General features: G+C 57.1%; 1 protein-coding gene across 2 annotated transcripts in view; it reads right to left on the bottom strand.

Annotated features, from left to right (window-relative positions):
• CORO2B (coronin 2B) overlaps positions 1-12780 on the bottom strand; it is a 125408-nt gene that overhangs the window by 62971 nt on the left and 49657 nt on the right. Inside the window, exons 1-2 of one of the 2 annotated variants that reach the window (XM_062204817.1) lie at positions 9778-9803; positions 9206-9406 (exon numbers count right to left, since the gene is read on the bottom strand). In XM_062204817.1, the coding sequence (XP_062060801.1) occupies positions 9206-9406 (201 nt within the window). In that variant the 5' untranslated portion in view covers positions 9778-9803. Of the gene's footprint in view, positions 1-9205; positions 9407-9777; positions 9804-12780 lie in introns of those variants that run through there. The other variant, XM_062204816.1, reaches the window with a different exon arrangement.

Genomic DNA, 12780 nt, shown 5'->3' with positions numbered 1-12780 from the left:
AGCCGTTCTTCCAAAAAAGGGAAAGCACACAGCAAAGCTGTCAATCTGGGGTCTCAATCAAACGGAATGGAGTTGGGACTTCTCTCCACCCTCCCTCCCCGGAAGTCACTCACTGTACGTTCAGGCTGTCACTGGCTTTGAGATGTAAATTGCACCAGGCAGAAGGCAGCTTGAAGAACAAAGGACAATTGAGGAAAGATCTGAAACATGGAGCTGGAAGAGGCTCTCCCAATCCCCCCACCCACCTCAGAGGGGAGCTGGGGGGCAGTGAGGAAGACTGGGGATGTTCTATGGGGAGCCCAGGCCTGTGGGGCCCAGCGCTGACCGTGGAGGGTGGCAGGGGTCACAGGGCCTGGGACAGGAGCCTCGGCGGTGATGGGATTTCACCTTCTCCCCTTCTCACAGCGTGCCCCAGGCACATTGTGTCCCCAGGAGTAACCACCGGCCCATCCACTCCTGGACTCCACTCCAGAGAAAGACCGGTGTGGCCCGCGGGCAGTACTGACTCCTGCAGGGTGCCCCACACTCGCCCTGGGGCCTGGAGGGGAGGCGCTGCCGGGATCAGTAAGGAAACCCCCAGCCACGGGGAAACCGAGCACCCGCGACACCGGGCCCGCAGGTCAGCCCATGTCCCCTTGCTGAGCACCCACACGGGGCCAGACCCTCTGCAGGCTGCTTGCTCCTAGGGCTCTCGGTGCAGGGAGGGCAGCCAGCGGGACTGCGAACTCCATGCAGACAAGGACTTGGCTGCATCCCTGGTCCAGAACCATGAGTGAAGCCTAGCCCTGCAAGATGGATGGGCGGATGGATGGACCAACCGCCTTAGAGAACATCCAGGATGGGGGTGGGCATTCGGCACAGCAGGGCCGACACTGCTCAGGACACCAGCATCTCACATCTGAGCCCTGTCACCTCTGCTTCCAACCCTGCTTCCTGCTACTGCGCTCCTTGGGAGGCAACGGGCGCAAGTACTCGGGTCCCCGCCACCCACATGGCACAATCAGATCAAGTCCTGGGCTCCTGGCTACAGCCTCGCCCCACGCTGGCTGCTGCAGGCCTTCGGAGGGTGACCCAATGGATGTAGGATCTCTCTCTGTCTGCCTTTCTGTGTCTCTCTCCCTGTCTTTCCAATAAAATGAAAGCAGAATTTTTTTTTGTAATTAAAAACAAAAGAAGGCAGATATAGGCAGCATCCCAACAGCGACAGACATAAGACCCCTCCGGAGGGTACTGGGATAGGAGCGCCTTCCCCGGGGCCGGCAGCACTGGAGGTGGCCTTGAGGGAGGAGAAGCGGCCATTCTGTTTCTTCACAGTGCCCCCATCCCCAGCACCCAGTGAGGCAGCGGTGGACCCAATGCGGGTAGAAGGGAATAGATTGGGAGAGCTACAATGGGCCCCAGAGACCACGTGGTCCGACCCTGGCATCTCGCAGAAGGGGAGGCTGTGGCCCTGGAAGGCTGAGCGGCAAGGCAGAGATTCAAGCAAGGTCTCTCTGCTTCCGGAGGCTCAGCCCCCGTCACGCCCTGCGCTGCTCTCCTGCTCCTCTCCTCGGATGCCTCGTGCACTTTTGCTCCCGTGTGCACTTCAGCTCCTCTGCACCACTCACCCCTGCAGGGCTGGGGGTGGGCAGAACTGGGGAGACTGCCCGGCCCTGGGTAGGTCTCCGATCCCTCTGAGGCCAGAAAAATGCCCTGCTGCCCCATCGTTCCTGTCCTTGTGCAATGCACCTGCTAGGGAGCTGCCCACGCCCAGCATGAGGTGGGCTCCTTGGCCCCCTCGGGGAACGCCTGCTTCCCAGACCCACTGCTGGCAGGCCGCTCAGCTGCCCTGATGTCCCTGAAGGGTGGAGGCCACCCTCTCTGGTCTCCTGCTCCAGGGCGCCTCTCTGGCCTCTCACTGCTGTGGAATCCTTCCTCCCTCCCTCCCTCCACAGAGAACCCTCCCCCAAAGTCTGCAGCTCTTGGGTGGGGTTTAGGATCCACCTGCTCTCCCTGCTTCCAGGAGAGACGGACACCAGAGAAGCTCAGTACAGAAGGGCTCCTCCCGGACTCTGTGAAGTGGACAGGCACGCCGCTGCAGGAGCCCTGGCTTCCCATTCTGGCCACGCCATCTGTGCACTGTGCAGTTTTGCAGGAGTCACCTGACTTCCCTGAGCCTCTGGTTCTTCATCTGCAAGACGGTGAGAACAATCGCACTTTCATCCAAGACTAGAGGGGAGGGGCCGGCGCTGTGGCGTAGCGGGTAAAGCCACGGCCTGAGGTGCAGGCATCCCACATGGGCACCGGTTCGAGTCCTGGCTGCTCCTCTTCTGATCCTCTGCTATGGCCTGGGAAAGCAGCAGAAGGTGGCCCAAGTCCTTGGGCTCCTGCATCCGTGTGGGAGACCCAGAGGAGGCTCCTGGCTCCTGGCTTTGGATCGGCGCAGCATTGCAGCCAACTGGGGAGTGTACCAGCGGATGCAAGACCTCTCTCTCTCTCTCTCTCTCTCTCTGCCTCTCCTCTCTCTGTGTAATTCTGATTTTCAAATAAATAAATCTTAAAAAAAAAAAAAAGACTAAAGGTGAGATTCAGCGTGGCGGTTCGAACCTCAAGAACCTCCCCAGGTGGGTCCAGGATCCAGACCGGGTACCAGGAGAGCCCAGGTTCCTGATTCCAGGCCAACCTTCCCTCCTCTTTGTGCCGGTGCCAGCTTGGGTACCAGGTAGCTGGTGAAAGCTTAGGCCTGGGGAGCTGTGCTTCTAGCCCCGGCCTGGGTCTGGAGGCAGCAGGGATGGGGCGGGCGCCAGGGTGGGCCCCAGGGGTTGATCGGGCTGCTGGGCACAGCGCCTGTCCTCTGGAATATTCATAAGGCTTCTCCAGCTGTGCCAGGCAATCAGAGAGCTGATTGCTCCCCCATCTGTAGCTTAACATTCCAGTCCAGAGAGGGGGAGCTGGCGGCTGAATGTTAACCAGGGAAAACCAGGCCGCCCCGAGGAAGACAAACCGGCTCCTTCAAGAACCTAGCTGTCTACCAGCAACGCGGACGGGCACGAGTTGCGGGTGCAGAATTAAGCAGGCTGGCTTTGGTCCGGCCTCTGTGCCGACCGGGCAGCAGGCTTCAGGTTCAGCTCCTGCCTGGTCTGTACCTTGGTCTGCTGTCCCTACCTGCTGGGAGGATCCATGGTTGCCGTTTGTGGTTGTTCTGGACACACCTTCTCTCTGACCTTGGAGGAAAGACTGAATCCCAAATAATGAACTCTCAGGCCAGCTGGCTTTGGGAGGACAATCAAAGGGGCTTTGAAAAGTACATGGGCCATGCATAGATGACAAAAGAAACCATGCCTGGATTTCCAAGCTGTTTGTACCCAAATAGCCAAGGTTTCCATTTCGTTCTCCAACAAACTTTTTTGCAGTGCTCTTCTACAGGAAAAAAGAAAAAAAAACTTCCCACAAAGATCCCAAACCTCCCTCCAACGCCGGCTTGGCTTCGGGGCAGGGATTTCTGGGGGTCCTGAGCCTCCCAGAAAGCGAGAAGGGAACGGGAAAAGCCACCAGACACAGAGGGGGGGAAGGCAGAAGAGAGCAGAGTAGACGTGCTTCTGAGGCTGCAAAGCCACCGGGCGGCCCCACGCGTGCCCACCACGAGCCCCCGGCGCGTGCCCACCACGGGCCCCCCGCACGTGCCCACCACGGGTCCCCGGCGCGTGCCCACCACGAGCCCCCGGCCCACCAGGAGCGCGAGGACCAACGGCAGCAATGTTTTCTGTGTTTGCATTGAACACTGCCAAACTATTTTTAAGGGACTTTCTATCAAATTAACGGGGGGGGGGGGAAACTGGACTAAAAATAGTACAAACTTCTTCCTAGAAAACGGACCTGCGTGGAACAGCTCAGCTCTGCCCCTGCCAGACAAATGAGGGGACTCTGAACTTGGCCTTTTTGTGATCCATAGCTCTGTCTCTTCTCCCGGCGTCGGCACCAGCCCCGCCAAGTCCCTTGCCTGCAGGCTCAGTCCCGACCACAAGGGGCAGTAGACCGCCAGTTGTGGAAGACCAGACTTTGTCCAGATTCCTAAGTAGCTCCCCTTTGCTGGGCAGGATCCTTGTGCTTGTGGACCCCAGTCCCAAGGGTCCTGCCTCAAATCCAAACGCAGGTCTCGGATCAAGGAGCTGCCTCACGCTCCCAGCCAGCCAGGGGCCACCTCTCCACCAAGCCCTCACCACAGCTGCTTCAAGCTCTGCTTGAATACCGCGACTCACACACAGACTGGGGGAAACAGCTGCAAACAGTGCCGAGTGCCCGTGTGCTCGGCCTGTAAGGGGGCAGATGAAGCGATCCATCTGGGGCCGGCCTTGTGGCGCCGTGGGGAGGGCCACGTCCCATTCAGAGTGCCAGTTCAAGTCCCAGCTTCTCTGTTTCCAGCCCATGTTCCCACTGACGCTCCCGGGAAGGCAACAGATGATGGCCTGAGTGCTTGGGCCCCTGCCACCCATGGAGGAGACGAGGATGGAGCTCCCAGCTCAAACTGGCTTCAGCCTGGCCCAGCCCTGGCTATTGTGGCCAGGTGGGGGGTGAACCATTATAGGGGAGATACCTCTCTCTCCCCTCTCCCTCTACCTCTCCCCCCTCTCTCTCTCCTGCTCTCTGTCGGATGCTCTGCTTGTCAAGTACACACAGAAATACATCTTTTTTTAAAAAGTGCAAAGTGATCCGGAGACCACCAGGAGGCCACGCACGCCAGCATCCTGTTTTGGTGACCGCCCGGCGTTCCTCTGTATGGATGTCCCCAGCACGTTCCCATTTCCTTACTCAGAGACCTGAAGGCGGCCTCCATTCTCCACAATCCTAGACAAATCACTGAGTATTTTTGGGAAGTGAAAACTTTTTTTCCCCCAAAGAAACCTTTTACTTAAGGAGTGAAGATGTCATAAGTGCAACTTTAGCAATATAGTGATTCTTCCCCTCATACCCGTGCTCCCACCCCCACTCCCACTCCTCCTCCTTCTCCCTCTCCCATTCCTAGTCCTATTCTCCATTAAGATTCATTTACAATAAACTTCATACACAGAAGACCAACTCTATACTAAGTAAAGACTTCAACAATTTGCACACACACACAAAAAAACTGTTTTGAGAACGAGTTTTACAGCTAATTCTCATAATACAACTCATTGAGGACAGAGGTCCTGCATGGGAATTAGTGCCCAGTGACTCCTGTTGTTAACAATTAACACTCTGATGAGTGACGTCAGTGGTCACCCAAGGCTCTTGAAGTGAAACAGAAAGTGAGCAAAACAAGAGAAAGCAGCTGTGGCATGGTGGGCAAAGCCGCCGCCTAAAATGCTGGCATCCTCTCTCTCTCTCTCTCTCTCTCTCTGTAACTCTGTCAAGCAAATCAATAAATCCTAAAAAAAAAAAAAAAAAGAGCCAGCAGCTGGGAGCAGAAGCCATTACTATCACAGTCATCAAGTTACACAAACTGTATCAGAGTGTGAACCAAGCTGAAAATACATGAATATCAAATATACATGTATATATGTACATGTATGTCACATATTTTAAAGAGGAGATTACAGGAAGTGTGTGCAACAGTAGCATTAAATATATGTTTACTCTGGTGCAAACAATTTTGAAATCCACTCTTGGATTTTTCCTAGTACACCCTTTCATGAACTTCTTCAAGGCCTCTTGTATAGAAAGCAACTTACAGGCCGGCGCCGCGGCTCACTAGGCTAATCCTCCACCTTGCGGCGCCGGCACACTGGGTTCTAGTCCCGGTCAGGGCGCCGATCCTGTCCCGGTTGCCCCTCTTCCAGGCCAGCTCTCTGCTGTGGCCAGGGAGTGCAGTGGAGGATGGCCCAAAGTGCTTGGGCCCTGCACCCCATGGGAGACCAGGAGAAGCACCTGGCTCCTGCCATCGGATCAGCGCGGTGCGCCGGTCGCAGCGCGCCAACCGCGGCGGCCATTGGAGGGTGAACCAACGGCAAAGGAAGACCTTTCTCTCTGTCTCTCTCTCTCACTGTCCACTCTGCCTGTCAAAAATTAAAAAAAAAAAAAAAAAAAAAAAAAGAAAGCAACTTACACTCTGTTAAAAGTACTTCTTGGGGCCGGCGCTGTGGCGCAGCAGGTTAATGCCCTGACCTGAAGTGCCAGCATCCCATATGGGCGCCAGTTTGAGACCTGGCTGCTCCTCTTCCAATCCAGCCCTCTATTATGGCCTGGGAAAGCAGTGGAAGATGGCCCAAGTCCTTGGGCCCCTGCACCCACGTGGGAGACCTGGAAGAAACTCCTGGCTCCTGGCTTCGGATCGCAGCTCTGGCCGTTGCGGCCAAAGGGGGAGTGAACCATCAGATGGAAGACTTCTCCCTCTCTCTCTGCCTCTCCTCTCTCTCTGTAACTCTTTCAAGTAAATAAATAAAAGTACTTCTTTTTGGGGCTGGCGCTGTGGCGTAGCGGGTAAAGCTGTGGCAATGCTGGCATCCCATATGAGTGCCTCTTTGTAGGGCCGGCACTGTGGTCTAGTGGGTTAACGCCCTGGCCTGAAGCACCGGCGTTCCATATGGGCGCCGGTTTGAGTCCTGGCTGCTCCTCTCCTGATCCAGCTCTCTGCTATGGCCTGGGAAAGCAGTAGAAGATGAACCAAGTCCTTGGGCCCCTGCAGCCACGTGGGAGACCCGGAGGAAGCTCCTGGCTCCTGGCTTCGGATCAGCACAGCTCCAGCCATTGCGGCCATCTGGAGAGTGAACTAGCGAATGGACGATCTCTCTCTCTCTCTCTCTTCTTCTTCTCTCTAACTCTGTCTTTCAAATAAATAAAATAAATCTTTTTTTTAAAAAAAAAACCTCTTTGCTACCAAAGATGATGAAATTAGGAACTTTTAATCAATTTGAGACTTCCAAAAATTCAAAGGAAGCCAGCACAGTGGTTAGGATGCCACGTGGGACACCCACAGCCTGTAACATGCACCTGAGTCCAAGTCCTGGCTCCGCTCCTGATTCAGTTTCCTGCTAATGCCCACCCTGGGAGGCAGCAGCATGGCTCCAGTCCTTGGGTCCTTAGCACCCCGTGGGAGACCTGAACTGAGATCCAGGCTTCTGGTTTCAGCCTGGCCCAGCAGCAGCTCTTGGGGGCATTTGGGGAGTGACCCAGCAAATGGAAGATTTCTTTTTGTCTCTGTTTCTCTCTGCCTATTTCAAAGAAAAGACTGAGTTTGTAAAAAAGATCAAGTGCCTGAGTCACACACACGTGACCATCTCTGCAAGACAGGCTCCTGAAGCGGAACCGCATCTCTGAATGTGAACAGATGCAGCCGAATGGCTCCACGTGCCCCTGAGCACCCGCTGCAGCCTACCTGTGGCCATACTGAAGATTACCATGCTTTTAAGTCTTTTCCAGTTAGTAGGTTAAGGGATATTTCACCTTCCGTGAATTGCTGATTCATATCTTTCGCTCATTTTTCTTTTGGGTTATTTTTCTTATTGATTTTTCTAGGAATCTTTATTTACATTCTGGATACAAATCTTTATTCTATATACTATATATCTATATCTATATATACTATATACTGCAAATATTGTACTCAAGTATGTGGTTTGTTTTTAAAATTTGTCTCATAATAGCACAGTCCTTTTATGTTCTTATTCTAGGGACTGGTGTTGTGGCACAGCAGGTTGGGTCGCTGCTTATACTGGTGAGAGAGCCAGTTCGAATCCCAGTTGCTCCACTTCCAATCCAGCTTCCTGCTAATGTGGCTGGGAAAGCAGTGGAAGATGGCCCAAGTGCTTGGATCCTGGCTTCAGCCTGGCTCAGTCCTTGGCTGTTCCAGTCACTTGGGAAGTGAATCAGCAGATGAAAGATTCTCTCTGTCTTTTCCCTCTCTCTGTCGCTCTGCCTTTCAAATCAAATAAGTAAACCTTTGAAAAAAAATACTTCTCCTAAAATATTAATCCTTGCCTTTATGGTTTTGGGGATTCTCACCCTGCTTACGAAGCCTCACTCACTGCCTGGCTTTTAAAGCGCTCTCCTCTAATACGTCGCAGCTCATTTTTCCCCTTTCATGCGCTCATTGTTAATCCATCTGGAAGCGATTTCGTCATGGCGTGAGGCACTGATGGTTGACCTTTGCAAGCCACGAGCAGAGGTATGGCAGAGTGCCGGCAACGGACCCGAGCCCAGGGAGGAGCGGCCCACTCATCCCCACAGCACGGCAGGCTGCGCGGATGCACGGAGCTGGGCCAATCCCCAGGCAGACAGAGCCCTGAGGCCATCTGGCTCCAGAGGGGCGGTGAGCTGTGCTTCAGAATCCCGAATGCACTGGAGCCGCCCTGGGCTTGTGCCCGGCTGCTGGGCACGGCAGACAACATCTGGAATGCGTGAAAGCGTTCGCCAGGAACCTCCATGCCCTCCACCCCACTTGATGTCAACATGGGGGATGCAGGGAGACAAGGACTTATGGTCCCCATTTCCACATAAGTTAGGCGACACGCCAGAGGTCAACAATCCTGGCTAGTGGCAGAAGCCGGACCTCTTGCCGTGGGGTCCACCGACCTCTCTCTGTCCTCAGTGTCACGACGGCTGCCCCCAGGGGTGGAAGGGAGGCTCCCCCTAAGCCTTATGCAAACCTGCGGCCCCCACCATGGGGAGGCGAGGCCGGCTAAACCCTTCCTCCGCTGTCAGCTGCCAGCCAGAGTCGGGAACCGAGGCTTCCTTCCATGCACGCCTCCCCTCCCCCTGCACGCTCTGGCACAGGGGGGGAGTGGGGATGAGTCAGGGCGGGGAGGGGGAACTCAGGCATAAACAAGTGGGACTGACAGCGAGCACTTTCCCCGAGGCGCGTGACCTCCCACGGGCCTCCAGGGACTCTGCCTGAACGGCTGCAGCTTAAAAATTTCATGATCCAGCCTTTGCACATTTAATCTGCTCCGTTCACGTAAGCAACTGTAGAGGGGGGAGACCCTGAGACAGGAGGTGGGGGCGAGGGAGCAGGCTCTCCCCGGAGAGCAGTGCCTTTTCCAACAAGCCACTTCTGCAGCCGGCCAACGAGCCCAAGGCTGGATCTTCTCCCAGCCTCATAGGCAAAGGACGGCCAGGACGCAGAACCGCAGCGCGTCCCAATCCCTCGCGCCCTTGGACACCGCTGCAGGTGGCGTGCCCAAGCTCTGGCATGAGGGCTCAGGTCGCCCCGGTCCCCTGGGCTGCGCCTCGGGCAGACCCCAGAGCCACTTACCTGCTCCAGGGGGATGACGAGGAAGGAGCCGCCGCCCGCGCTCTCAGTGACGATGGCCAGGAAGCGGGCGTTGACGGCGCAGAAGTGGTTATCGTGCACGTTCTTGGTGATGGGGATGCCGTCGAAGCAGTGCTCGCGGTTGGCCACCTTCCCGTAGACGTTCCGGAACTTGGAGCTGCGGTACTGCGGTCGCCAGGACATCTGTTGAGGGGCCAGAGAGACTGGGTCAGCCTGGCCACCGGGTCGTGAGGGGCCCTGAGCTGGGCGTGGGCGGCAGGGGCGCAGGAGGGTGGCTGAGCCCCAGTGCCCGCCTCAGGCAGGAGGCTCCAGGATCCCCTCCCACTTTGGGTGAGCTCCCACGAGGGCCAAGGCCTTCTGCCACTCCCTGCTTCTGGTCCACATCCTTCCAGAAAGGATAGAGCAAAGCAGCACCGCGAAACACTGCCTCCTGTGGTCCAAAACGCTGCTGAACCCTAGGTTCACAAAGACTGGGGGTGGTGCCGATGGCGGGGCTGGGAAGGGTGAGGGTGGCCCTCTGTGCGCAAGGGGACAAGCCACGGCCCATTCCTCACCAGCCCCTCAGGTACTCTCTGGAGTTTCCTGTCCACAAGGCCATCCCCAGGAGTCCTGTAGGTCATCATCATTACGCACAGAGAAGTCAAGTGACTTGTCCAAGGCCACACAGCAGCGTAGGGCTATGAAAACAGACAGGTCTCCTAAGTGAAGATCTGAGGCTCCGACCCACGCCAGGCGCCCTACCCATGCATCACCAGGCCTCCCGAAGGCATTGTTCAGAGGCACTAAGTCCTGGGTCCCCGTTCAGACCTCAGGAGACGGGACCTCCAGTTACATCGGCAATTTTAGCCAGGGGCCCTGCCCACCTCCTGGCTCAGTTGGAACCACATTAAAATCGGAAGACGCCTGTTCTGGAGAACTGGGCAGGACCCCTCCCCCCGGTCCTCCCTGCCCACCAGGGACAACACAGGCTCCAGCCGCCCAACCGAGCCCTGTCACTGTCTCCTCTGGCACCTGTGGGCACAGCAGTGCACAGATGTGCAGGTGTTGGGTGGGTGGAGTCCCGCTCTGCCCAGGATAGCGCCTCCTGCAGGGAAGTCCTGAGCTGGGTCGCCCTGGCAGACGCATAGCGCACGGCCCCAGGCCTGGCACCCGGCGGGGCACATCTGTGCATCCCGAAATGATGGAAATGATAGTGCTTCCGGCCCCACAGATGTTGCCCTGGCCTATCTCCAGGTGCGCCTGAGCCCCGCCCCATCCCGGGACAGCATGGGGCAAGCCTGCTTCCTCCCTGAACTTTCCCCGGGGGAAGCGCAATCAGACGCGAACGCTGCCACTCACTCAGGAAGCCGACTCTGGGAATTTTCAATGAAAACAAAACTTTGCACCTGCTTTAACGAAGCCAGGAGCTAAGCCACCAAAGACCTCCTTATCGAAGGAAGAGGCTCGGTATCCGACACGGAGAAGCCGCAGATGCTGTTCCCCCAGCTCCACGGACCTCCTCCACCCCCAAGGTCACCCTCACCCCAGCGGAGCCGTCTCCCCACCTCCCTGCCTCTACCCAGCCGTATCCCCCTGCCACCTGCCTTCTCTGCTGAGCCCTGCCCAAGGCTTTCCGGACAAAGTCACGCAGGAGAGGCAAGAGCGCCGACGGGAGCCTGGCAGTCACTTGAGATCCCTTCACTGGATACAGAGGTGACACTTAATTCAAGTCGTCGCATGTTTATTTTAATTTGGGTTTGAAAAAATGCACCTTGCACGTCAGGTGGAGACCTTCACAGGCACCATTGCTAGGAGAAAGGGAACGGAGCAGTGGGAAGAACACAGCATTAAAACCACAGCGTGGGTGGTTTGAGGACCTGGTAGAATTCTAGAATTCTCTCTGAGGTGGGAAGGATGTGCCCCTTCCAGGTAGAACATTCCAGATTCCACGGTTCCCACAGGAGACGGCCAGGGACAGTTCTGTCCCCCCAGAATAGACACAGGCCAAGGCCGCTGAACAGGGGCCGCATGTTCTATCTCCGGCATGAGCACAGCCGGGGGCTGGGGCCTGGGGATGCCGGCGTGCGCCTGGGTATAGAGCGAGTGGCCTGGCACTTAGGGCCCGAGTCTCCCAGGGCAGATGGCCCTGCAGGGTCTCCTGGGGACTGTGAGGGGAAGGTCATGAGCATTGGGCTGGGTGCCTTGTAGACCTACATCCAAGTCCCACCTCTGCTGCCAATGAGCTGTGTGACTTGGGCAAGCCTCACCACCTCTCTGTGCCACCTGCACCGCACCTAGACAAAGGAGCTAATAACAACCCCGCCCCCACCCCAGGACTTGGGGGAATGAATGCTAAGCTGCCCAGGGCAAGCCGACCTGACCGAGCCTTCTGCACACCCTCCACGTTCACCCCAGGTACCCCAGTCCCTGCCTGTCTCCCACTGATGTCACCCCTCCTCTTCCACCCTCCCCTGCCTCTCCTGCCCCCACTCTTTCCTGTCTGTCCCCCACCCCGGTCTACAGAGCGTACACTGGGCATTTGTGGTGCAGGCTCCGGGTGAGCACCACTGGCTTCTCCCCAGATGCTTCTGCCATCAACCCCCACCCCCAGCCCAGCTGGCACTGCTGGGAGCCCACAGCTCTCCAGGTGACGTGTCAACCCTCCGCCCAGGAATGGGCTGGGACAGATCTGTTTCCTGGGGACACTGGAGCACGTTCTGCACAGGGCTGGCTGGCTGCAGGCCTGGCCTGGGTCTCGAGGGAGATTCTCTCTGCTGGGCCTTTGGAAGTGCAAGGGAGGGAGGCCGGAGGTCCTTGCTGACAAGTGGGTCAGATCGTGGGGTCTGCACATGGGCCCACAGCGAGTGTTCATGGCCTGGCTACACAATGGGAGCCTGCGGTCCTGGGCTCTGCTCCCCACTGGCAGCCCTACCAAGCCTGGGACAGGCCTGTCACCTCCTTCGGCGGCCCGGGTCCTTCCTGTTCCCCCTCTCCTTCTCTGCCATTCTTCTCCCTCTCTCTCTCTTTCTTCTTTGGCAGCATTATTGGGGATAACCTTGCAAAACTCGTGACTTCTGCCTCCTGATTCCTTCAGCACGCGTTTCCCAGCCAGCCAGCGCCTCCTGCCCCAGCACTTTGCCATCGCCACAGCCAGGAACACGGACAGCAGCTCCTCACGGTCTACAGATATCCAGCCCGCAGGCACGTTCCCCCAAAGTGTCTTTCATGCCCACTCTACGTTTTCAATGAAAGGTCCACACGCTGCGTGCGGCTGTGACCTCGCTCTTGCATCCTTGCGCCTGCAGCGCGCAGCATGGCTCGGCATCCTGTCTGCTGTTGGCTCGTGGCGTCATCAGTCATTGCTGCGCGCCCTGTAAACATGGGCTTTAGGTCTTCAGCCCTGATTGAATTCGAGCTGAAATGCCTCCTCCCGCAGTCTCTTGGTCTGGTAGGGGCGTGAGGGATGGGAAGGAGAGGGGAGGGCAGAGGGAACACGTGAGCAGGCGCCTGGGCTGGCTGGTGGCGGCGACAGGCCAGGTGGCCAAGGCTGTGTTCTGGATGGGATCTGGGTGGGGGAC

The sequence above is a fragment of the Lepus europaeus genome, chromosome 11 (genome assembly GCF_033115175.1).
Source record: "Lepus europaeus isolate LE1 chromosome 11, mLepTim1.pri, whole genome shotgun sequence".
NCBI lineage: Eukaryota > Metazoa > Chordata > Mammalia > Lagomorpha > Leporidae > Lepus > Lepus europaeus.
The sequence above is the reverse complement of the archived record's forward strand: the minus strand, read 5'-3'. Positions and strand labels throughout refer to the sequence as shown.